Source organism: Lynx rufus, unplaced genomic scaffold, assembly GCF_022079265.1.
Source record: "Lynx rufus isolate CCGP_SWC_20201006 ecotype Redwood Valley unplaced genomic scaffold, mLynRuf1.p SCAF_25, whole genome shotgun sequence".
NCBI lineage: Eukaryota > Metazoa > Chordata > Mammalia > Carnivora > Felidae > Lynx > Lynx rufus.
The window spans coordinates 11,133,096-11,160,329 of NW_025814840.1; the positions used below are offsets into that span (position 1 = coordinate 11,133,096).

Here is a 27,234-nt window from a genome sequence, read left to right on the forward strand (position 1 = left end):
TACCTTGATGCCCAGTGAATATTTGTTGAATGAATGAATGAATGAATGAATGAATGAGTGAGTGAATGTTTGGAAAATTAGCTCCCCGTAAATAAAATGTGAACAGGGAAACAATGGTTACCTGTCAAGGAAGTCTGAACAGAAATTCATTCAGCAAGTGGAAAATTAAGATTAATGCCTCTTCAGGCTTCTAGGATTTAACAGTATTTTATCTAGACCCCAAAATACATAGATTTTTATCCTTATGTCAGATGAAAGTGATTTCTCTTTATTCAAATTAAACATTAAAGTCAAGATGGATTTATTTACCTTTGCCATAATATCTGCATAAGCCATATATAAAAAATCTTCCTCCAGTTTGCTATGAAAAACAAGAACAACACATGAGTTTTTAAGTGGGAGGCTTGTCACGAGCAGAACTACCATCATGGTAAAATAACCTTTAGTTTTCAACCAGTATGCCCTTTTAAAATGAAATAAACACAAAACCTAGGCAAAGTCATCATTCAGAAATATTGTAGAATCAGCAAAGATCTCAGACCTACACGGCTGTCCCTGTCCCGCCTTACCTTCCAGAAGAGGCCTTCAAATCTCACAAAATAAATGGTCTATTGACTTACACACAAGGTATAGCTTTCATTTTCTTGAAACTACAGAAGCTGAAACAAGCAAATTTAAATGAGGTAGGGGCTTTGACAGCAGAAGCGATACTTGACATTGGATGGAAAGACTCCCCAAATTCTTATGCTACTATATTGCCCCAAAAATACAATGGTCATAGTGATTCTCAAAAATTAAGAAATATGTTTACTAATCCTTTTCTTACAGCGTATGGAAATCATTAATTCATGAAGAAAGGTTTCCATCAAAAATTACCTAATATTTGCAAAGCTATTTCAGCAGTTCAAAGCTTCAGCCATCAGAAAAATTCACTTATGAAAATACCTCATTACCTGACAAGGCCAGACAGAGGGTTGCTCTATGCTTAGGAATGAGATGATTTTGTTAGTTAGGAAATAATAAGAGAAAGAGAGAGACATCGTGAGAGAAGAATGGATCACATTGGCTAAGGGGGAGAAATGTGCATTATTATGGCATGCATAGAGGTCACATGAATTTATCTAGACTCTGAAAAGACTCGGGCGGAAAGGATTGATAATTAAATTATCTTCCGGCTTCTGCACGAACCAGAGGGAGGCCTTGGGCAAAGGAGGATTCCTTTTGTATGGCAGGGATGCAGATAAATGTTTTATAACCTCTCCAAGGTTTCCTCCAAAGAGAGAATCTATGTAGTGCTCCCTAGGAGGAGCAGACGCTGAGCCCATTTTGATTACTGGGCATCTGAGTGCAAAGCTTATTTAACTACACAGAGGGTCAGCCTTTGTGGCTCTGGGGAATTCATATGAACCAAGCTGCAAAAGCCAAGGAAAATGGAGAATGCCCTCAAAATAGACCTCAAAGAAACTTCCTGTGGAGATGATGGTTCACCCACCTTCTAAGGTTTCTTAAGACCCACTGCACAATCTACCCAGGAAACTTGGGTGCCCACATTTTTTTGTGTACTGGAATTTGCTTTGGGTTCCTTTTTTTATTTATGAAGGCCATTTGCGATGAAGAAAAAACTCATTTTATAAGATTCAGGATCAAGTAAATCCGCTGATGACTAAGTTGTTAGGAAAAACTGGAGCTCACAGGTAGACATCAAAGCCTGCACTTGCATGAATGTTGGCCCACAGGTGTATGGCAGACTGGTCTTATCTTGGAACAATTCTCTCTCCTAACAAGAGTCAGATGAAATTGAAACATGAATATGTGACACACGGGATACTGAGACATGGGTTTCTTTATCTGTTCTTCCTATGCTCACACGAACCGTCCCAACCATACCATTTCTCCGTTAAAGCTGTTCGACTAAACAGAAGGATGAGCTGATGGAGGGGATCGACTCTCTTCGTGCCTTCCTCTTCCTCTGGAGGGTCTGCTCCAGGTTTCTACAAAAAAAACAAATTGATAAAATTTCACACTGAAATGAAATGTTCACTCAAACTCAGGAGCAGTGTGAGGGTCAGGAACAATGAATAAAAGGAAAGCTATTTTCTTCCTGCTCTGGCGTGTGTGTGTGTGTGTGTGTGTGTGTGTGTGTGTGTGTGTGTGTTTGTGTGCGTGCGCGCACATGTGTGCACGCATGCTTTAGAGACACTGTGCGTGCACGTGTGTGTTTTATATACACTGTGCATATGTGTGTGGGTTACATAATCAATGCAAAATTATGCAGCTTAAAAAAAGTTATTTAATAATTGGACCAAAAAACACTATGGGCAAGGATGAGTCACATCACTTACAAATTCTGACTGCCATTCTTGGAAGCAGATTCACAACTGGGGGTGTATTTGGTACAGAGATGTCAGCTTTATGGAGGGCTCAATTTATAAAGAATTACAATAATATCCTAGGTTGTTCCAAGTATAAAAGTTTAGTCCACACAACACTGAAAATTGATCATTAAACATAGCATTGTCTTTGCCTACACAAGCAATGACAGGGAAAGAATGCTAAAAGTTAATGTGTGAACCACTTCTACATTTTTTATTTTCAGTTACTTTAAACTCACAAAGAATAGTTTTGTACTGTTAGAACTTTTAACATGAGGAAAATTATAAAGCATTTTTACTTGACTGTACAGTTAGTTAATCTTGACTGTCTGTTGAATGGTTTAATGACTTTTGTATCTCCAAGGCCTTACCCATTTAGACTGATTTTCTCTCTACATAAATGATGTTCTTTCCTGGATTTAAAGGTTAATATTGTAGATACTGGGTACACGTCTGTAAGATACCCAAAATTCTATTGGTTGTTTTGGTTCTAAAGCCAAACTAGAATTCATTTAAAATATATAGGGATAGTCAGGGTCAGGCTTTCATGAATTATATCAGTTTATCCAATATTCTCTGATAACTTGGGAGTTAAAAAAAATGTTTACAGATGAGGTCTTTAACTTGAGAATCAAGAAACCACCAACTAGTCTGCAAAATTCCAGAGGACCATATGCCTGGAAATTTTCCTGAGAAGATAGTTTTCATCAGATATTTTTTAAAAATAACTTCAGGTTTACTTATTTTTGAGAGAGAGAGCAAGCGAGCATGAGTGGGGAGGGGCAGAGAGAGACAGAGAGAGAGACACACACACACACAGAATCCGAAGCAGGCTCCAGGGTCCATGCTGTCAGCACAGAGCAGGATGCGGGGCTCAAACTCATGAACCGCGAGATCATGACCTGAGCTGAAGTCGGACACTTAACCAACTGAGCACCCTGGTTCATCAGATATTTAATCAGGTCCACGACTTAGAAAACATTAAGACTGGGGCGCCTGGGTGGCTCAGTCAGTTAAGCAGCTGACTCTTGATCTTGGCTCAGGTCATGATCTCATGGCTTCGTGAGTTTGAGCCCTACATGGGGCTCTGTGCTGATAGGGTGGAGCCTGTCTGGGATTGTCTCTCTCCTCTCTCTCCCTGCCCCTTCCCCACTTGCACAGTGTGCCCCTCAAAAGAAATAAACATTAAAAAAAAGATTAAAAAAAAAAAAGATGAAGACTGCTCTCCCCTCAGTACGAGAGCACCTTTACCTGTCCAAAATGGCAGGACCAAAAATCTAGTCTCCATCTAATGCATTTTACCATGACTTCCTGTTCTTCTTGCGTCTAGTCCCATCATTCTCTGCCTCATATATTTTTAAAAACCAGCTACCGGGGCGCCTGGGTGGCGCAGTCGGTTAGGCGTCCGACTTCAGCCAGGTCCCGATCTCGCGGTCCATGAGTTCGAGCCCCGCGTCGGGCTCTGGGCTGATGGCTCAGAGCCTGGAGCATGTTTCCGATTCTGTGTCTCCCTCTCTCTCTGCCCCTCCCCCGTTCATGCTCTGTCTCTCTCTGTCCCAAAAAATAAAAAAAAACGTTGAAAAAAAAAAATTAAAAAAAAAAAATCTGTAAATTCTTTAAAAAAAAAAAAACAAAAAAAAAAAACCAGCTACCTTTCATTGGCTTTTGTTAACCCTCAACTTATTTTTGGTGGATAACTTCTATACGGTTCAGCTTTTATAGTTCTATGCTAGGTTCTAAGGTGTTTAAAGGTGCTCTGCAGAAGAATTTAAAAGAATAATCAAGTCAAAGCCTGGTTATAATAAACTTCTATCATTCACCTGAAATTCGGAATTGCTGGGTGCTGATGAGATCTCTGAAGTAAGAAGAATAAGATGTTCCCTGAACATTGAATGCAGTAGCAGTCAAGAATAGAAAGTTTCCTAGGACCAACACTGCAATGGTGCTTTCTCTCCGCTGTGATAGGATAACCTGGTCACGCCAGCGTGACTCCACCAGACCCAAGCCCTCTTTGAACTTAGAGCCCCATTAAGACATACTGCTAAATCTTCTATCAGCTTATCTTCAAAGTAGTGTTCTTCTGTTTCAATCCAAGACTTTTCATATCCCTGAAGAAAGAGGTTAACGGCCCGGTGCCTAAAAGAGAAGCATAATTTCAAACAAAGAGTTTTTTTTGTTTTTGTTTTTGTTTTTTGTTAAATAAATTGGAAAGGTGCTTTATCACTGGACTCTCGGTGCGCTCAAAGACATAAGATAAAAAGAAACTTCCCACTCTTGATTGCACAGGCAAGACATGGTAGTAAGTAAGGCAAGGCTTCTCGTAGCACATTCCGACTTGCATTTAAATTCTGGCTCTGCCATTTCTAAGCTTCATAATGCTGGTCAACTCTTCACTTTACCAACATTCCCTTTTTGTTCATTGATAAAACTAGGAAAACCCCATCTGCACTTCAGTTTGCAGAGACCTAAAATGAGATAAACCATGTAAAGCACGTGGGGTATATGGATGGTCATTAAGTGGTAGCTAGTATGACATCAAGTGGCTTTGGCAAAACAACAGAATAAGGATTAATAAGGAAGTAGTCAGTGGTTAACATTAGATACAGGCCCTGAGGATGACAAAACAAAACGTATTGTATGAACTTAGTAGAGTATACACCCAAAGATTAAATACTGGAATACTGATGATGAACAGTGGCCTAAGAAATAAAAAAATAAAAAAAAATAGCGAGGACTAAAAGAATAAGTAAACTCATCATGAGGCCGATGAGAGGTATGGATAAGAGAAAGTCATGACCATAAGGGAACATCATAAGAAACTATCAGAAGTGTTAAAAGGAGACGTGTCATTACGGGATGGGGAGAAAGATGAGCCTAATGGAACTAATGGTGAGTTACGGAGTCATGAGACACATGGTTAGATAGGTTTATGAAGGGCCTGGAAAACCAAGGAGAAGAATTGACAGTGCATCTAGAATGCTAGAAATCGCCATAAAGTCCTGTGCACGGGCCAGACATGACAAAGGACAGGCTCGACAATATTGGTACAAGAGAATCATCTGAGCGGCTTTTAAACGATACAGAATTGCTAAGCCCTCACAGAAATTCTCATCCAACGGGCTGAGGCTTGGATATTTCTTTTTTTTTTTTTTCTTTTTTTTTTTTTTTAATTTTTTTTTTTTTCAACGTTTATTTTTGGGACAGAGAGAGACAGAGCATGAACGGGGGAGGGGCAGAGAGAGAGGGAGACACAGAATCGGAAACAGGCTCCAGGCTCCGAGCCATCAGCCCAGAGCCCGACGCGGGGCTCGAACTCACGGACCGCGAGATCGTGACCTGGCTGAAGTCGGACACTTAACCGACTGCGCCACCCAGGCGCCCCAAGGCTTGGATATTTCTTAAATGAATTTGAATGTATTTCCCAAAAGCGCCAGGTCTGAGCACCACTGCAATAAAGGATACAATTTTGAGAAGGTTACATGAGAGAGTGGAACAGCAGACTCCATAACATCAGGGAAATCACCTCAGAATCTGCTGTCATCAACCTGATATGAAGCAATAAACACGTGAGCCGGAGGGATGGCCATAAAAGGAAGGATAGCAATGTGAAAAGAGATCTAAGAAAAATGTGAAAAGAGATCTAAGAAAAATCTGATGGAATCTGGAGAATGACTGTACAGGATGGACCAGAAAGGGAGTAAAACTATGGATTCAAGGTTAATGTTCTATTGACTAACTGGTGACACCATAACTGAGTTAGAGAATTTAAAGTAGCACATGGTCTGAGGGGGAAATTAATGTATTTTATACTCAGTGAATGTGCTTTGGCAAGGAATCCAGCTGTCTCACTGAAAGGGGAAAGTGTGAAGTTTCTTTGTTTGCTTTGTTTGAGGGCTGGGGGAGGGGTTTGTATTTTGTGTTGTTATTCTCTGACTCATTTATTTATTCAAAGATGTTCTGAAGGGCAGTGTTCCAGGTACTAAGGATATAAAATTGAATAAAACTCTAAAGGATCTCAAAGTCCAGGGGTGCATGGGTGGCTCAGTCGGTTAAGCAACTGACTCTTGGTTTCAGCTCAGGTCATGATCTCATAGTTCATGGGTTCCAGCCCCGCATTGGGCTCCACGCTGACAAGTCAGAGCCTGCTTGGGATTCTCTCTCTCTCTGTCCCTCCCCTGCTCAGCGTGCATGTTCTCTCTCAAAATAAATAAATAAACTTAAAAAAAAAGAACCAAAATAAAGGATCTCAAAGTCTGAATCAGAGAGACAACTAGGCCCAACCATACAGGATCGTGCCTACAACGAGAGGTCTGTAAGAGTGTTCTGGAAACAAAGAGGAGGAAGTGTTCCGTTTGCAAGGAGTTGAAGGGCATGGTTTTGTCAGAGATATTCCAAAAAAAGAGACGCAGTTGAGCTGAGTCCTGTTTACCAGATGTGGGGACGATGCCACTTGTACAAAGTTTTCTTAGGAAAACTGCAAGGAGGCTGAAATGGTACCTGGGCCACCGAGTCAGACTCAAATGTACCAGTTTCTCTGTTAACGAGTATGCCAGCTGTAGCTCTAAGAGAAGGTTGAGGGACTGTTAAACACCTTTCTGCTATTCCCATAAACTAGATCCATACCAGTTCTTTGCCCCAAGCCCGAAAACCACAAGAAATAATAAACAGCAATGGACATTAATAGTGCTAAATTTGGTTCTAAGCACCCTCTATACCTCAATCCATTAAATAATCTGAACAACTCCATGGGGCAAATCTCATCATGGCACAAATGAGGAAACTATAACAAAGTCAGGTAAGAAACTTGACCAATGGTCATGCAGCCATCAGCTGACATGCCAGGGTTCAAATCAAGGCAGTCTGACTCCAAAGAGAGAGTTCCTAATTACCCTACCCTGCCTTACATACGTGAGCACAACTTCCTCGGTATTCAGAAGTGACTGAATAACTACACTGCGCATCACAGTTCTCTGAGATCACCCAACAAAGAAAAACAAGCTCAGGCATTACACAAAAGAGCCAAGACTTGTTTTGCATTCTTCTCTCAGACTACTGCACTCCTGTTAAGGTAGACGCGATGCTCCTCCAGCTTACTAGGGAAAAAAGAACTTTCATCTATTGCCGACATTAAAAAAATTCTGACCTTGGCAGATTATATAAAGGAGCCATTCGGAAGCAGGCCACCACTGCCCTCTTCCTCTGCTTGGACAGAAGTTTGTGCCATACAGCTTTCTTCGATCTCTGTGGGTGCTCCACCTGAGGTAAAAACGATACAAACAAAACATTAAATATGTTTAACTCCGACTTACCCTCAACAATACCGTATTAAACAGCTGTGCCTTTTACATTAAAAACGTCTGGAATTACAATTCCCAAAGTACCCCTGCAATTATTATGGGAAAGCCCGTGTCCTAGAAGTCACCCAATGCTAAATTGGAAATGGTTTTGAATGCTACGTATTTTCTTTAGTCAAAACAGAGTATCTCCCCAGTAGTGTGTACTTAAGAAGCTATGTCATCTGTAAAATCAAAGAAATATAAAACCATTCTACATAAAATCATTTTGCAGCCATTTCAGAATCTGGTTATGGTTCTAAGCCATGTTTTCTGCCTACGCAAAAAAATTAACCTATTCTTATTTATGTATCCATTTCGACCAATTTTATCATGAGAGTTACAGCAGTAAATACGAATAGAGGCAGACATAGAAAATTCTACCGAAATTTCAACTGTTCCTTACTATAACAGGATGGGGAGAAAATGACAAGGCTTCAGGAACACATTACTAGGAGTGAGGAAAAGAATTTAATTTTGCAAAAATGTTAAAATACATTATTATTTTGTTAGATAGGGACAAATGAGAATTCAAAGTTGCAGTAAATGAGGCAAGCAAGCTATTTATTTAGCTAATGGTGTTTGGAGCTCCAAGAGGAAAAAGAGATTAATTATAAGTATTAGAGAGGAAAAAAAAACAACATGTAATTCTAAATTAATTAGTAGTCTCTAGGTAATTGAGCACTGTACTTCCCAGACTGTAATATCTCCGGTGCATAGATGTAGATTTCTGGAAGAAATAAAAATGTTGCGTTAGCTAAAAAAATAAATCTAAAGTCTATTATCCTTTGCAGTAAAGGGTCAAAATATGAATTTTATAATGCCTGAAGAAAACATTAAGAGTGTCTGGACTAGAGTGGCTTAGAAATTTTAATGAAGCAACTTGTCTTTGGAAAGCACTTATTTATATCTATGATGGTCCTCCCTTCACAGGATCAGTAAACGCTTTGTGACAACCGTCCACTTCGATTTTCTTCTTGGTGGCTGTGTTAAGTGAATCCAGGCTGGTATCGTTCAACTAGACTCAATGCATTACAGTGCCATTCTGATATTCAGGCTGTATGAGGTTAGTTTTTTCTGGGAATAAGGTATTCTGATGGGTGTGGGTGATAGTCAACAAACACATTGAAATAGTGAGGCACTGAGGATACGGTAGTGACCATGGTAGAAAAGGTGTCTGCCATCAGGAAGCTTATCACTTGGCAGAGCATTTTACTATATGTGAGAAGTGCTTAATACCTCTCTTCTCACTGTCCAAACGCCGGGAGGTGCTGCTGTGTTAGCTTGGCTCGAGTTTATGTGTTAGGAAATTCCAAGAGACAGGTTACTCTCATGGACAAAAGTTACCGGATGTACAGCACAAAATATATAATTGCAAAGGTCACTGATACCTACGATAAATTAAGTATTTGCTGTGCGCCCACTGTTTATGCACTGAGTTTGGCAGGTGAAGATACTCATCACAAGCTACTCTATGACTGAGTTACAAATAAACATTAGAATAGAGGTATTGAAGGCATGAATTCCTCTTGTGGTACATCCTCTGCTCTTTTCTATTCTTTGGTAATTGATGATTTCTTTTTACTCATGTTCTTAACCATCTGTAGAATAGTTGGCCTTCACTAAAATCTGACCCCCTTACCTTTTCCTAGAAAACTCCTACTTCTCCTTTAAGATTATGGGGATCACCTACTTCATAACTAGATCAAGACTGGACTCCTTTTATAGCCTCTTCAGCACCTTTTGTATCCTAGCACATCTGTATTATTATATATTTATCTATCTACATGCTGTACTAGAGGATGACTCACTTGAGTAGACAGACCGCGTTCAATTCCCTGAACCTGCGAAGTATAATGCTGCCATATGGTCGTGCACTCAAAAAATGTTCGAGGAAGGAATGACTGCTTCAGAAAATGAATCTCACTACTTTACAAATGACTTCATCCATTATGATTGAATACATGTGTCAATATGAAATATGTGAATATAATAAAACTATCAGATTTCAATAAGCTTCATTTCATGTGTCTAATACTCATTCAAGCAAATCCAGGTATATGCAAAAAAAACCAGGAAGAGTTAAAACCTTATGGTAGAACAATGCTGCCAGGAATAGTTCTCTGGTAGACATTTAATAGCCTTCTTAAATATGTGTTTCTTTCTTCTTTTTTTTAATGTTTATTTATTTTTGAGAGAGAGAGAGAGAGAGAGAGAGAGAGAGAGAGAGAGAGACAGAGCATGAGCGGTGGAGGGCAGAGAGAGAGGGAGACACCGAATTTGAAGAAGGCTCCAGGCTTGAGCTGTCAGTGCAGAGCCCGACATGGGGCTTGAACTCATGAACTCACGAACCGTGAGATCATGACCTGAGCCAAAGTCAGATGCTTAACTGACTGAGCCACCCAGTCTCCCCAATAGCTTTCTTAAATATGTATAAACTCTGGAAAAACAACTCTAGGACTTTATATATCACTTAAAATTTCATTACCTTAAGTTTTGTCTTCTGTTGAGTGATAATTTGTACTTATTTAATATTTCATGGAGATATTGAGGGAAATATTAAGTTCATTATATAGTACATATTACATATGTATATTACATATGTTATATATTATAAATATTGTGGTGTTACACAATGTGAGTACATGTCCACAGCCATATGGTTTGAGAGTATCCTAGCTACATCTCATCAGGTATAGTGACAGATCGCATGACACTGGAGAAGTTATTAATGTTTGAGGGTCACATAAGTAAGCAAACAAGGAAATTAAAAGGATATTACATTAGGTGATATCTGTATGTGACTTAACTGGTCAAGGCAGGGATGAAAGATCACCAGATAATATAAAATAGAAATCAAAGAAAAATCTTTGTCATTGTTATGCTAAGATATTCTGCAAACCATTTACGTGACAAAGTTCCCGAGATGACACAGGCCATTTTATGATTTTATGTGTACTGTAAAAATGTGAGATCTGCCACATCAGGTAAAGGCTGTCACGAAAGCCCAGTGACAGATCACACTGTTGGGTTCACACTGAACTCCCTCACTCTGGTGTCATTTTGCCGAATGGACCTCATGAGACACAGGGACAATGTCCCTCTATTGTAAATATCTTACCTAGGCCAGAAGATTCCTTGCACAAAAACGTAACCCACTGATGGATAATTTTTCGAATACTATCAATTTGAGAATTGTTAAACAAAGGTAATGAATACAGAAATCAAACACATAGTAAACTTTGTAGTTTAAAATAGGACACAACTGAAAAATTATATAAAACCACTATTCTCACACAGTTTTAATATCGATGCCGTAGCTCTTATCTAAATATATTTATTGCTGATCTTGGAGAAAATTAACTCAAAAATATCTCTAATAAAAGGAAAGTTGAAGCAAGTAACCAAAAAAATTCAAATATTAAACTAGTGAAAGCATCTCAAACATGTTGTTATGAGCAGGAATAAAAAAATGATACACAGAACATGAAATCAGGTAACTCCTGAAATTTTTGTCAGAATGACTTAAAATTAAGTGTATAATCCTATTTATCTGTATAAATATAGAAATATTTTGGGGCACCTGGGGGGCTCAGTCAGTTAAGCATCTGACTCTTGATTTTGGCTCAGGTCATGATCTAATGGTTGTGAGATCGAGGACTGCTTTGGGCTCTACACTGACAGCATGGAGCCTGCTTGGAATTCTCTCTCTCTCCCTCTCTCTCTGTCTCACCCCTGCTTGCACACGCACATACTCTCTCTCAAGATAAATCAATAAAATTTTTAAAAAAGAAATATTTTGAGAAAAGACAATAAAACAAAGGCCGTGATATCTCAAAATATATTACCTACACATTGGAACAAAAATTACAAGCTTGGAAATTTGCTTATTAGGTATAAGCACTCCTGAATCATATATTATTTATAATGAGTAAGCTGAACACACATGTTTTTGGCCCACCCATAGCTAACAAATTAACACATACCACCTTTGAAATGTTTTTACATGGTTAAGGCAAATACTATGGAATCCATGCTGAATCTAACCTGCTCAAGATGAAAAAGCACATTTGCTATATCTAATACTCTCTCTACGGTCTTCTCTGGATCTGATGTATCTTCAGTCCTGTTCGGTAAATCTTTGTAAAGAGCCATTTGCCATCTGATAGCAGGATCCTCCAACTGCATGAAAAAGGAAAAAAGTTTCAAAAATACAAGGTTACTATGTAAGGAAGGGAAGACCTACTTTACTGGGTGTAGCCCAGTGTCAAAACACCATGAAGAGATCAACACAGAGAAAGACCTTGTATTCATGAAATTTACCATCCAGTGGGGAAAACAGAAATTAAATATGTACAGTTGCGAGGAGAGCTACTCAAGAGAAAGATAAGGTATCATGAGCTTGGACCTAACCTGCTGGTGGCTGTTAAGATTCCCCTGAACAAGTGAAGTTTTACCTAGAATGTAAGGATGAGCTGGATATGATCAAGGCAAGGAAGTAGACAAAGTGATCTATCTTTCTCTTCCCCTTTCACGGTCAAACACTGAAAGATTTACATACCTACTTTTACAGGCAATGATACAGGATCTCATTTATCTATAAATACAGGGACTCTGCAACTGAGTTTAGTCTCATTGAAACAAAGATATCAAATATAAAACAATGGAGGAATATAAAATCATATTCTTATAATAAAGGAGTCTTTTTAAAATTGCCAAATTTCCTGAGTGGGAGATACAACTGAATTCTGTATGTTTTTGAGAAAGATTATCATAAAATCGTAGAAATTGACAAATATAAACATCTTTATAGGGAAAAGATCACATTACTTCAAAAAAAAGAATATAGAATAACTACATTATTGAAAATAGGCAAAGTCATCCCTGTATGTTTCTCTTCCCCTTTCAAGTCTCCATGAAAACTGGGGGACTGAGGGTAATGAAGCAGAAGTAAATGGACAAATCTAAAACTTCACAACTCCCAGCCCAAGAAAGCATAGTTTGACATGTGAAAAATAACTCATCTAGGGGCAAACACAGGATTTTATACACTGAATGGCTTGTAGACACCATCTGTCCTTTGATAAAACAAAATGTTTTTCCTCCACATACTTTTTTTCATTTGAGGACTGTGCCTGGTGCTTCCAGACAGAAATATACATTTTTACTTATATTTGGTAAAATAAGCAGCATCTTTATTCTTTCTCATATAAAGTTACTTCTTTTGGCCCCAGGATGACCCATCCTACAATTTCAAGACAATACTTTCAAGAAGGTGCTAGGAATAAAAGAATTCATCTTCTGTAAGTCTGTGTGTCTCCATAATATACGTGCCTGACTCTTCACAAAACAAGTATAGACTGAAATATCAAAAAGAATATGCATTCATTACTGCTTTATTTTCAGGTCTCATTCAGTTGGAAGTGAAATGCTGATCATAAATGTGTTTCCTTCTCTGCTCTCCTCTCTCTTTCTGACTCCCCAAGACACAACATAAATTGCCCTCAGTGCTACTATAAAAAACTTCTAGAATATAATCGGATTTCCTTCTGCTTCTTCAAGACATCCTTTTTTATTTATTTCCTGAGAAGAGCATAGAACCTTCGTTTAGAGGTACTGAACATCTCCTGTCTCTACTCAGTAATGGTTGTCCTAGACCATGTTTCTCAAAGTGTGGTGTTGAGTCCCGGGGATCCTGACACCTTTGCATGGACTACAGGATCTCCTCAAACACCCATATATGAAGCATAAACCCTTCACTTGAGGTTCAGGCAGAGGCTTTATTAGTACATTTTAAAATGCTCATAATCGTTTTGCAATCTGAGAAGAGATTGAACTCTAAAAGGCATTCATCTCCCATTCTGGCCAAGTTATTACTAAATAATACGAGTACCTACACATCAAAGTGCACACGAAATGGGCTCTAAATCAGTGTCTGTGCCTTGTGAATACTGGAAAGGTATGTCTCACCTTTATCATATTGTGCTCGTAAGTGTTAAAAGAAGAATACAGTTTTGATCTTGGAAAGAAACATTTTAATACCCAGAAAAGCAAACGTTATGCTGTGGTCACTATTTGTTGACATTTGGACACTGTCATAATTGAAAAAATTTCCCAGAAGGGACACCAGAATAGAAGCAAATAGGCTGAATCAAAATAACAAATTGTTAGACTTGTTACATTGCATAACAGGTTCTGTAAACAAATGAACAATTTATCCCCTAGTATGAAAAATTTCCAAATAATTGTACTACAAAGTAGTACAAAAAGTACTTCTAGCAATTTTTTTTACCCACATTTATGTTTTCCTTTACCTCCCTAGGTAAATTCTTTATTCATCTATTTCTATTACAGCAAGTCTTAATATCTCCTATGTACTAATGACTTCTAATGACATATATTTAATTTCTGGGCACTAGATGAAAAAGTTCAAATTCTTATGGACACCTATCTCCATGTCCCAAAAGTGCTCAAACTCAGCTAATGAAGGAAATTTCCAACCTTTATTTCAAATGGTGACATATTTTTTTTCAAAGTCTAAAAATCTTTGGTGATCTACGTTGACTTTTTAAAGTAAATAAAATACATTACTTGAGAGTCTTTAATACCAAGAGTTTTGCAAGTAGAATAAAGACTGATTAAAATAATATATTTTCACTATTTGAATTGCTAAAGTGACATTACTTGTGATACTATTCTAAAGAGAGATTCACTAAATTCATAAATACTATGTACTTAAATTTGGCTTACCTTGCCTTGTAAATGAATATTACTGCGGATTATATCTCGTACTTCATCCTCAGTGTCTTTCTGTCAAGAAATAAATGTTACCTAAAAGAAGTCTTACCATTAATGCATCAACTGTCACAAGTCAACAGAAGTAACTCCAGCCTCTTTTGAAATAGTGTATGTCTGCCCAAACCTACGTATAGGGTTTCAAAACACACCACAAATGTGGGGGGTTCTTTTTCAGACTATTTCTTGATACTGCTGTGAACCGGAAACAAGGTACCAACTTACATCGACTCTACGGGAAGTGTCTTAAGACTCACTGGAATGGAATTTCTGGTTCACAAAAAGTGGGGGCAGAGGTGTGTTCCCTTGTGATCAAACAGGGGTATATCTCCATCATTCTCTGAACTCTCCATAAAGTAATTTTGGCATTTAATACTACCCCCTGTGATCCAGTAACAACAAGGAAATACCCTAAGAATCAAATACTAGAATGACCACCACCAGAATTGCATCTGTGCAGCCCATGGTGACACAATGTCCCCTCAATTTGCTTATCTCAGGGTATCCAATTCTGGATATTCAGAGAGGTACTTCCGCGTGGGAATGGAGGTAAAAGAAAATGTCCTCCCAATGACATAAATATAAAATAATGATCCTGCTGTATATTCTTGAAAAAGTGCGTCTAGGTAGCCACAAAGAGAAAAAACAGAGGTCATAAAGAAATCTTGAGAACTGAAATGTTGATGCTTGCCAAGTCGAAGAGTCAGCTTGGTTGACTTAGAAAGTCAACACCTTATCTAACCATGATAAGCACAGTCCATGATGCTTCTCACACTGAAAAATCATCCCTCCTAAATTTGAATACATTTTTCATAACAAATTTTATATAGGAGTTCATATGAAATCCATTTTTTTCCCCGCTACCAGCAACTTGTTTGCATCTTTTCTACTGGGTTTCAGAATATTCCCTGGAGGTGATCAACATAATTTAGAAATAAAAATAGGCCCCCCCCCAAAAAAAATGGGCAGTCTTTGCATACACAGAAAAACTGCTTACTAAAACATCTAATGGAAATGAAATCCTGACACAGACCAGTGAGAAAAAGGGAGTCTAAACATTTGAGTCTGGAGGTCAAGTGATCATTACCACCGGTATGAACAGGAAAGTTACCATACTAAATCGGTTTTTGGCCAGAGCGATGAGCTCCTGGTCCCCAGGGGCACAGATGTTCAACCCAATGGGCAGTAACCGCTTCAGAGCTGCCACAATGAGAGAGGTCTGCGTGGAGTACCGATCTCCTTTGCGCTTCATCTTCTTCCTTTCCTGATCAGAGACAGCGGCCTGGGGAACAAAGACAAGTTTTGGAGTCGGTGACTGCTTTTCCCACACTCAGAACTAGGAGCCTTGGGGCGCCTGTATGGCTCAGTCGGTTAAGGGTCTGACCTCTACTCAGGTCATGATCTCACAGTTTGTGGGTTCGAGCCCCGCATCAGGCTCTGCGCTGACAGCTGGGAGCCTGGAGCCTGCTTTGGATTCTGTGTCTTCCTCTCTCTCTGCCCCTCCCCTGCTCATGCTCTGTCTCTCTCTCTCTCAAAAATAAATAAACGTTAAACAAAATTTAAAAAAAAAATTGGAGGCTCTTCTAACTTGATAGTGGTTCCAACTTCCTTCTTTCTTTGGTCCCTATTTTTGAGAATACTTTTCCTCTCTCCTTCTTAGCATCTCTTGCTAATTTTAAGTCGTACTCTCCTATTCCCAGGTCATTACAATTCACTGGTGTGCTTTCTGTATGCTTTTAGAAGGAAAATGCAAATTGCGATTTTAGAGAAGCAGATGGATATATGAAAAGTCCATAGTAATTTCTGATATTATATGTTTAATAGTTTTCAATGCTTAAGAGGAAAAATTTAAGAATATATGGTTTAATGAAAGACCTAAACGTAAGACAGGAAGCCATCAAAATCCTCAAGGAGAAAGCCGGCATAAACCTCTTTGACCTTGGCTGCAGCAACTTCTTACTTGACACGTCTCCAAGGCAAGGGAAATTAAGGCAAAAATGAACTATTGGGACCTCATCAAAATAAAAACTTCTGCACAGCGAAAGAAACAATCAGCAGAACTAAAAGGCAACTGATGGAATAGGAGAAGATATTTGCAAACAGCATATCAGATAAAGGGTTAGTATCCAAAATCTATCAAGAACTTATCAAACTCAACACTGAAAAAACAAATAATCCAGTGAAGAAATGGGCAAAAGACATGAATAGACACTTTTCCAAAGAAGACATCCAGATGGCTAACAGACACATGAAAAAATGCTCACCATCACTCATCATCAGGCAAATACAAATCAAAACCACAAGGAGATACCACCTTACACCTGTCAGAATGGCTAACACTAACAACTCAGGTAACAACAGATGTTGGTAAGGATGCGTAGAAAGAGGATCTCTTTTGCACTGTTGGTGGGAATGCAAACTGGTGCAGCCGCTCTGGGAAACAGTACGGAGGTTCCTCAAAAAACTAAAAATAGAACTACCCTACGACCCAGCAATTGTACTACTAGGCATTTATCCAGGGGATACAAGTATGCTGTTTCAAAGGGACACATGCATCCCCTTGTTTATAGAAGCACTATCAACAATAGGCAAAGTATGTAAAGAGCCCAAATGTCTATCGATGGATGAATGGATAAAGAAGATGTGGTATATATATTCAATGGAGTATTACCTGGCAATCAAAAAGAATGAAATCTTGCCATTTGCAAGTACATGGATGGAACCAGAGGGTATTATGCTAAGCGAAATTAGAGAAAGACAAATATCATATGACTTCACTCATATGAGGACTTTAAGACAGAGAACAAATGTACACAAGGGAAGGGAAGCAAAAATAATATAAAAACAGGGAGGGGGACAAAACATAAGAGACTGTTAAATACGGAGAACAAACAGAGGGTTACTGGAGGGTTTGTGGAAGGGGGGGATGGGCTAAATGGGTAAGGGGCATTAAGGAATCTACTGAAATCATTGTTGCACTATATGCTAACTTGGATATAAATTTTAAAAATAAATTAAAATTAAAAAAAAAATCTAACCGAAAAATAAATAATAAAAATGATTTTAGGGGTGCCTGGGTGGCTCAGTCAGCTAAGCACCCGATTTTGGCTCAGGTCATGATCTTGTAGTTCGTGGGTTTGAGCCCCACGACGGGCTCTGTGAGGACAGCTCAGAGCCTGGAGGCTGCTTCGGATTCTGTGTCTTCCTCTCTCTCTGCTCCTTTCTTGTTTGTGTTCTCTGTCTCAACAATTAATAAATGTTAAAAAAAATTTTTTTTAAATAAATAAAAATTAAAAAAAAATCCCAAGAAACTCCAGCTGCCAAGCCAGTCGGTGCCCATCCCCCAACTCTATCCCCTAGGACCTTCCTGGAACTCATGGGTCATGCCAAAGGCTGGGGGCAGGGCAGGAGAGCTGGGGGCAATCCCTCTGTGCCCAAGAAGGCTGTCACTGCAGGATGAATTGAAATCCATGCAATCCCACGTGGCATTCAGAAGGACCTCCTCCTATGGATCCAAACCAGCTAGAGATGTTCCTGTCACTCCTCTCAAGCCACCTTGTCTGTTCAGTTTAACTGCCGATGCCTCTCAGGCAGTGGGTTTGCTCAAACTGAAGCTCAAGAGAATTAGAACGTATAGGGTCATATTTAACAAGTAAGGAAGACTCATACATAGAATCTGATGAATAAACTCCTATCTTATTGTTAAAAAAAAAGGAATATATAGCTTATTTTTGTTTGATAGATGCTTGGTTTGAAATATACACATGCTCTCACTCTCACACACATGAACACGGTGTATATAAGACTATTATAAAATATATTAGCCTTTTATGCAGTCTTCAAACACGTCTCCCTAGAGCATTAACCCCTCTCTAGTGGAAACAGATGTAACATACTAACTTGTATAACATAAATATTTAGGATTATATCTCTGGACGGCCTGTTCACATCTGAGTAGTGCCATGCTACCTCAGGGTTCTTTTGGGATTTTGTTGAATTCTATGTTCATGTGTCAGGGTCACTTTCAATGCTGAATCTAATTTTCACTGGGTAGTAAGCGTCATTCTTTCTATTAACAGGCATATGCTAATGTCAGAACTAAAATAATTGTCCCATATCCACTGCTTTGTGCTTGTTAAATTTCTTTGTAGCAATAACACTGCAGATATCTTCATGACAGTGACATACCGTAATAGTTTCGGTCTACTGAGAAAAAAAAAAGAAGAGAACTTAACATACAAACAATATGCTTTCCCTATGTTGCTATCACAACATGATGTTGAAAGAATTTTTTCACATTATGTAGTAAAATAATTGAGTCATCATGAAGTAATGGTGCCTTATATATTGTTAATTATATTATATGATATATTTACTATGACACATATTATACAGAGAGTATATGTTGATATATCAAACCTATAATATTTGAACCACAGCAATAAGAATTGTATTCAGTTTCCAACGAAATGGACTTACTGCATGGACCCTGTTCTTATCTGTACCAATTCATAAGAGATTATTTTCAGTAAATTTAGTGGGAAAAAAAAAAACCCTATGAATAATTATTTGTGCTATTAAATTAACTCATAAAAATAATGGATCAGTGGTTTTAAATGAGCTCTTTGCTCATTTAAAAATGAAGGAAATGTAACCACAGTGATAAAAATAATTATCCAAATGAGGAACCAACATCCTAAAAATTAAACAAATTGATACAAATGATTGCAAACATATTTCTATCCAATTCTGGTAATTTAGCTTCAGCAAAACAATATCATACAATACATTAATGTCTAAATTTTGTTGGTGTTATGGTTTTCTTGACCCTAACTTGTAAAGATTTTTGGTTTTATGGTTGTATAAGTACAAGGGGCTTATACCTGGTTTGATATTTATAAATATTCAAGTGACCCTACAATAAGACTAATTGAAATCAACACTAAGGGCAATTATAAACTGCTCCATTTTGAGAAACACTTAGATAAATGAACTCCTCCTTATGCTCAAATAATAATCTTGCATTGTATACCACAGGAAACCTATAAACTGAAAAGAGAAATTAATACATCTTTGAACACTTCCAGTGATGATATAGTCCACTTCCACTATAAAGAAATGAAATCTACAATCAAATATGCTTATATACGACTATATCAATCGGGTTTTTTTTTTTAATTTTTTTGATGTTTATTTATTTTTGAGACAGAGAGAGACAGAGCATGAGCAGGGTAGGGGCAGAGAGAGAGGGAGACACCGAATCTGAAGCAGGCTCCAGGCTCTGAGCTGTCAGTACAGAGTCCGATGCGGGGCTCGAACTTGTCAACCGCGAGATCATGACCTGAGCCGAAGTCAGACGCTCAACTGACTGAGCCACCCAGGCACCCCTATCAATTGGGTTTGTTTGTCTGTTTGTTTGTTTGGTGGCTGTTTTCTCACCAGACTATGAGCTCCATCAGGGCAGGGGCCAAACTTGGTCTGCTCCTTTCTATTCATTCATTCACTCTTCATTCATTCACTCATATACTCATTATTTATTTTAAAGAGTTTTTTTTAATGTTTTTTTTTAATTTATTTTTGAGAGAGAAAGAGAGTATGAGCAGGGGAGGGGCAGAGACAGACAGAAACACAGAATCTGAAGCAGGCTCCAGGCTCTGGGCTGTCAGCACAGAGCCCAACACGGGGCTCGAACCATGAGATGATGACCTGAGCCGAAGTCGGCCGCTTAACTGAGCCACCCAGGAGCCCCAAAAGAGTTTTTTTAAAGTTTATTTATTTTGAGAGAGTGAGAGAGAATGTAAGCAGAGGAGGGGCAGAGAGAAAGGGAGAGAGAGAATCCCAAGCAGACTCCGGACTGTCAGTGCAGAGCCTGATGCGGGGCGCGACCTAGTGAACCATGAGATCATTACCTGAGCCAAAATCAAGAGTCAGATGCTTAACCAATGGAGCCACCCAGGGGCCCTTCCAGTATTTAGAACCAAGCACTCCGTCTTGTCCCTAGGAGCTGCTCAGTAATTTGAGCAGAACTGCTAACACTACTGAATTTGCATGGTATTTCATTTTCAACCAATTCCTAACATTCGAATCAGAGGTGAATTTGCAACAGCATGGTCAATATGGGCATCATATTTAAACAGAAAAGTAGGGTCAACTGATCCCTGTCGCGAATCAGTCTCTTTCTCCCTCTCAGGCACACACACACACACACACACAGAGCCCTAACAATTTCACCTAAAATAAAATTTAATACAGGATCACGAAAAAGGGAAGACTTTTCTAATAGTCCTACAGTGAAATAGCTTCCCCAAACAAAACAAAAATCATAGATATTTACTAATGTTTTTTCAAAAAAAATATTTCAGATATATTAATTATAAAAGTGAGTCTCATCACATCAAAAACACAAGAGATGACAAATGCCGGTGATTATATGGAGAAAAAGAAACCCGTGCTCACTCTTGATGGGAATGTAAATTGGTGCAGCCACTGTGGAAAACAGTATAGACGTTCCTCAAAAGTTAAAGATAGAACCACAGGACGCAGCAATTACACTCTTGGGTATTTAGCAAAAGGAAATGAAAACAGGGTCTCAACATGTCTGCACCCTCCTGTTCATTGCAGGGTCAGTCAAAACAGCCAAGATATGGAAACAACCTATGCATTCATGCATGGATATATGCACACAGTGGAGTGTTATTCAGCCATAAGAAAGAAATCCTGCCATTTGCAACAACACGGATGAACCCTGAGGGCATTATGCTAAGTAGATAAGTTAGAGAAAGACAAATACCATATGATACCACCTATATGTGGAATCTGAAAAAGCCAAACTGATAAAAACAGAGAGGAGAGTGGTGGTTACCAGGGGCCGGGTGGTGGGGACAACAGGGACATGCTAATCAAAGTGGACACATCTCACATTATAAGATAAATATAAGTTCTGGGGATCCAACATACAGCAGAGTGATTGTAGCTAATGATCGATCCTGTGTTGTCTACTTGAAAGTTTCTAAGAGAGTAGATCTTAAGTGTCCTCACCACAGGAACAAATGGTAATTATATGACATGATGTTAACCAATGCTACGGTGATAATCAGGTTGCAATACAGAAGTGTATCAAGTCAATCTGTTGTTGATTTGTTCACCTGACACTGCACACTGTTATATGCCAACTGTATGTTAATAAAGCTGGAAAAGATAGTGAGCCTAGCTTTAAATAAATAAGGCCAGGTGCTACATTTCAACAGGAACTGAAATCTTAAGAAAAAATAGGACAGAATTCTATAACGCAATAGGTAAAACCCACTATTTTTTTTCTCACATCAATAAACTAACAAGAGTTTGTAATAGATGCTTTCTTTAAAAAAAAATTATAATCTTTATTTATTTTTGAGAGAGAGAGACAGAGTGTGAGCGGGAGAGGGGCAGAGAGAGAGGGAGACACAGAATCCAAAGCAGGCTCCAGGCTCTGAGCTGTCAGCACAGAGCCCGACGCAGGGCTTGAACTCAGGAACTGTGAGATCACGACTTGAGCTAAAGTCAGCTGCTCAACCAACGGAGACACCCAGACCCATGGATGCTTTCTGTATATGGGTTTTTTTGGTGTTTTTGTTTCTTAAGGTTATTTATTTATTTTGACAGACAGAGGGAGCACAAGTGGGGGAGGGGGCAGAAAGAGAGAGAGAGAGAGAGAGAGAGAGAGAGAGAGAGAGAGAGAGAGAGAATCCCACCCTGGCTCCACTGCCAGCACAGAGCGCAACATGGGGCTCGAACTCACCAACCGCGAGATTATGACCTGAGCCAAAGTCAGACGCTGAACCGACCGAGCCACCCAGGCGCCCCTGCATATGTTTTTAAAACAAGTCATGCCATTAAAAACTTCAGCAATGCTGGCAATACAATGATGCAACATTGGTACCAATGCAACAGTGAGTCTGGAAAATCAACAGTAAAATAAGACACCTACACATGCCCAGGTTAAGGACCAAATTTCAAACTCTTTAAAGTCAAATCTTAGATTTATCCATATTAATTAAGTAGCCACCATGCACCAAGCGCTGCATTGAGCTTTCAAGTTACCATGTGAATAAAATATGTTCCCCGCCCCTGCAGAATGTTGGGTCTTAAAGAAGTCACAGGGGCTACCGCCCAGAGTGCTCAGGGCCAGGCTGTCACCGAGGGCTAAGAGTAAGAGAAGGGGGCAGGAGGAGACCGGCTTCACCGGAGGGGAGTATTCACCACCCTACACGTTAACAACTGGGTGAAGTACACTAATATGCACTTGCTGTAGACAACACCACTTCCCAAGCTTCAGACAAAGGCACAGCAGGGCTTCCGTGTCCCACACAGGTGGTCACCCCCTCCTTAGAGCAATACGGCCAATTTCATATGCACTGGTCTCTCTCTGCCTGACGGGCTACACACATTTTAATTCAAAATGAGGTCCTCAATCCCAGATTACCATAATCCAAATTGGTCTGCTGGCTTCAATCATATTTCCATATTTTATCTATAATTACCCGCTTTCTATATTATCTTCTAATTTTAGAAATGGTACTCCAGGGGTGTGTTGGTGGTTCAGTTGGTTGAGCATCTGACTCTTGATTTGGGCTGTGGTCATGATCTCATAGTTCATGGTTTGACCTTGCATCAGGCTCTATGCTGGTGCTGCAGAGCCTGCTTGGGGTTCCCTCTCTCTCTCTCTCTCTCTGTCCTACTCTCTCTCTCTCTTCTCTCAAAATAAATAAACTTAAAAAAAAAAAAAAGAAATGGTACTCCATACAAATAGCAATCGTTCCTGTTTGGATGTCTGCTTGAAGACTGATACATAACAATATGTTGTTTGGTTTGTGTTTGGGTCTGAATCTCCATTCAAAAGAGTTTCTTTCTCCTTCTGCACTCCAGGGGAGTGGATCTATGGGCCATGGTGATGTCTCAGGCAGACAGTTTGAGGCTTTGTCAGAGGAATCCCTGAAGCCTTCTGGATCCTTCAGTTCCCAGCTCTGCATGGGGGAACATGTCTCTGTCCATTTCAGCTTCAGATGTAAGACCTACGGCTACCTTCCTGTTACCCATTCCTGGCACTAGACCTGAACAGCGCAGCTTTTGGGAAAGATGTTACTCATCCCTTTGCTACATCCTGCTTTTGGGCCCTTCCTGCCATATGGGGTTAGCAGAGCACCTCAATGATATGATGGAAGTAGAACTATGATGCTACTTTGGCCAACACAGTGACTCTCAAATCTGTGCAAACGCTGAAACACAAAGACATCATGATTCTTTTGGTGAAACAATCATGTCTTAAACCAGCCTGGGTGGCTTAGTCGGTTAAGCGTCTGACTCTTGATCTCAGTTCAGGTCATGATCTCATGGTTTGTGAGATCAAGACCCGCACAGGGCTCTGAGCTGACAGCGTGGAGCCTGCTTGGGATTTTCTCTCTCCTTCTCTCTCTGCCCCAACCCTGCTCATGCACACACATGCATGCACTCTCTCTCTCTCTCTCAAAATTAATAAATACACATTTAAAAAAGAAACTAGAAACATTACTTCTAGGAAAAATGTTTATGGTATGTATGTGATACAAAAGCTCAAGCACACATATAGACAAAAACGACGAGACGTAAGAACAAGAAGGGAAAGCATGATCACTCATTTCTAAGTACTTCATCAATATCGCTGTTATTTGTTATATATCTTGTTTCACAGCGTTAGCAGTCATATGGTAAAAAGACTGAAAGGCTTGAGAAAATTTAGGGGGTGGGGTGCGGGCATTAAGATGCTTCTATCCATTTATGCATTTTTTTCCCCTGCAAATGGGAGTAAATGTTACTCTTCGTCAGTGTGTACAGATGCCCTAGTGTGGCTTATAGGAGGTGCAGCACACTGAGCGTATGCTTTGAGAATCACTGGACTACAATGAGGAAAAGGAGGGAAGAAGATGTCTTTGTAAGGGTGTGCAGACCTCTGTCTTTGTAAGGGTGTGCAGACCTCTGATCTTACGACTTTTCGTTTATCTCAAGTTTCATGATACACCACAATCACCGTCATCCTCCCAAACTTAACACTGACTCCTTGGGCCCTCTCTCTATGCCTTTGTTAACAGCGTCCTATATCGACAACATGCTGTCAAAGCAGAGAAATTCACTAATGGTTTTCAGCTCAAAACATCCGTGAGACATGTGCTTTTAGCACAGCATCTCCTGACAGAGCATCAGCTCACTCTCCAGGCTTGCTGACAGTCCAGAGGGGAGAAAAGTTCTCATCTTTTATGTGTGCGGCAAGAGCATGGTCACACAAATAGCCTACTGTAGTTGGGGACAGACATTGCAGGCATGCAAAGCTTCAGTTACCCTTAGCTTTTAGTTCCTCTGTAATCGTGTCAAATGCATGCGTTTAAAACCCTAAAAAAGACTAGGAACGTTGAGGGATGCTATTCAATCGTCCCAGTGATCACCAACAAAGCAGGTGACAGGCACGAGTCACTCCTAGGGTTCAGGGGAACAGGTGTCCCTGCCAAGGAAACGCCACCCCATAACTTACGGAGTTAGAGACTAATTTCCTTGGCCAGACTCACACTATGCTGTATCTCTGGCCATCGGGCAGCATACTTTCGGTGTTACATACTTTCTGTGTCTGTAATCTGTTCATTTTCTTCTTTAGTGGTAATTCAAATAACAAAGGCATGGATCTTTAAGTGTTTGGAGAGGTCCTCCCCTCCCTAACATGAGTGACACAGAAGACAAAAATTTAGAGGCATCCCCCCACATCTCCTATGTGAGAACCTGGAATCCATCCATGTGGTTCTTAAACAATGTGGCTAATTATTCTGATGTCCAAGTGTGTGTGTGTGTGTGTGTGTGTGTGTGTGTGTGTGTGTGTGTGCAGGTGGGTGGGTGAGTATGTTAAGCATGCCTTTTCATTCTGAGACTTTGATGTCTTGGGGTCTTGATGATCTTTGATCGCCCCTCCCAAAGCTAGTCATGTCCTACAGATAATAAACGACTTTCCTGCAAGCATGCCTTTCATAGATCGACCGACCAACCCAGAGTCCTATATTCCCCAACCGCCTCCTTTACCTGGGCCTCCATCCACTTGCCCTAATCGCCCCAGGGCTACGTACCCCACCTAGGGACACTCCTTACACCCCAGAGACCACTGAAATTATGCAAACTAGCCAACTCTGCTTTGCCCGTCCAGTCCCACAAAAACCGTAATACAGGTTCCTGCCCACCTTTTCCCCTTGTTCCCTCTGCCGCAAGACCAACAGTGCTTTGCCACATGTCCCCCCCATAGGACACGCCTTCTGTTTCTAGGAAACTGTGAGTAAAAACCTCTTCCTTCATGAAAGTCATTTCTGGGTCTGTCTAACCATACCTACTCACATCCTAGGTTTCCTTAAAACTGTGTGTATGCATATGTGTTTAATCGGTAAATAATATTACAAAATCTGTAAAATCTCAGTTATACATCCTCAAAAGATCTAAAAGAAAATCAGCAAATGAAAGTTACATTCAGACATTTTCTAGAACAGTACAACGTATTATACTAATACCTTTGACATCTTTGACTTGGTGTCCGTAATAAGGAAAGACATATTGTTGATTTCATTCTGTACCACAAAGTTCTGCTCTTCTCTTTTGAAATTCTGAGAAGGTGCAAAGAAAATTTCAGTTAAAACCACACAGATAAGAAGCCCATGTAATCAAGAGGTTACACAGGACCCAAAAGTCTTTACAAAGAGAAGTAGTAGTTTGATACAGATTTAATAAGAAAGGGAGCAAATATTTGTTATGTATATAATGAGAGTGCTTGGCGTGGGGCAACAATTCTGGGAACTAGATACAAATATGTAATGTTTCAAAGGCGGGAACACTAAGATCCAGAATATTTTAAGCACCAAAGTCACACACCTACCAAGGGATAGAATCAGTACTCAAATCCCAACGTAGCTGGCGAAAGGCACAGATTGCTTCTTGGAAGAAACACGGGGCGTGCACAACTATGATGTAGCTTTCCATTCTGCCAGATATTTTATCTACTTTTTCAAATACTATTGACATTATTTTATTCATGTTCAATTCAGGAGTGGGAGAACACAGTCAAAGTCAACTGTTTGAGGAGTGGTAGTGAAGAAAGCAAACACAAAATGAAAGTAGAAATAATCAGAGGTTTAAAACAGAAATTAACAATCTAAGCACATGCCTTCTTCCTCTTTTTTTTTTTTTTAATGTTTATTTATTTTTGAGAGAGAGAGAAAGAGACAGACCACAAGCGGGGGTGGGACAGAGAAACAGGGAGACACAGAATCTGAAGCAGGCTCCAGGCTCTGAGCTGTCAACACAGAGCCCAACGCGGGGCTCAAACCCACGAACTGTGAGATCATGACCTGAGCTGAAATCAGACGCTTAACCCACTGAGCCACCCAGATGCCTCAGCTTCTTCCTCTTTTGGATGAGCAAAACTCAAATAAAATAATTTCCTGGTAAGCATCCAAAATGTTAACAATCGATGAGTAATAACATATTTTGTGTCAAGGACAGTGAAAAGACCAAGCTTCGACTTTCCTTCAGCTCACGTTAACCTTCTAATCTTACTGTTCATAACAACATGGTTGCTCATGAGTTTCATCTTTAAATATTTGGGTAAGAATATATATGACACACACTAACAGATTTGTGTTTTAAATATATCCATGAGATTCAAAGGGTGCCTGGGTGGCTCAGTCAGTTAAGCG

The 27,234-nt window shown here is 39.6% G+C and overlaps 1 protein-coding gene across 1 annotated transcript in view; it reads right to left on the reverse strand.

The window, feature by feature from the left end:
- Positions 1–27,234, reverse strand: part of RYR2 (ryanodine receptor 2) — a 544,943-nt gene that overhangs the window by 103,470 nt on the left and 414,239 nt on the right. The window contains exons 71-79 of the mRNA XM_047088668.1: positions 26,053–26,145; positions 15,612–15,782; positions 14,456–14,515; positions 11,753–11,887; positions 8,391–8,435; positions 7,516–7,628; positions 4,412–4,508; positions 1,888–1,991; positions 310–361 (exon numbers count right to left, since the gene is read on the reverse strand). Coding sequence (XP_046944624.1) covers positions 310–361; positions 1,888–1,991; positions 4,412–4,508; positions 7,516–7,628; positions 8,391–8,435; positions 11,753–11,887; positions 14,456–14,515; positions 15,612–15,782; positions 26,053–26,145 — 870 coding nt within the window. The remainder of the gene's footprint in view (positions 1–309; positions 362–1,887; positions 1,992–4,411; positions 4,509–7,515; positions 7,629–8,390; positions 8,436–11,752; positions 11,888–14,455; positions 14,516–15,611; positions 15,783–26,052; positions 26,146–27,234) is intronic.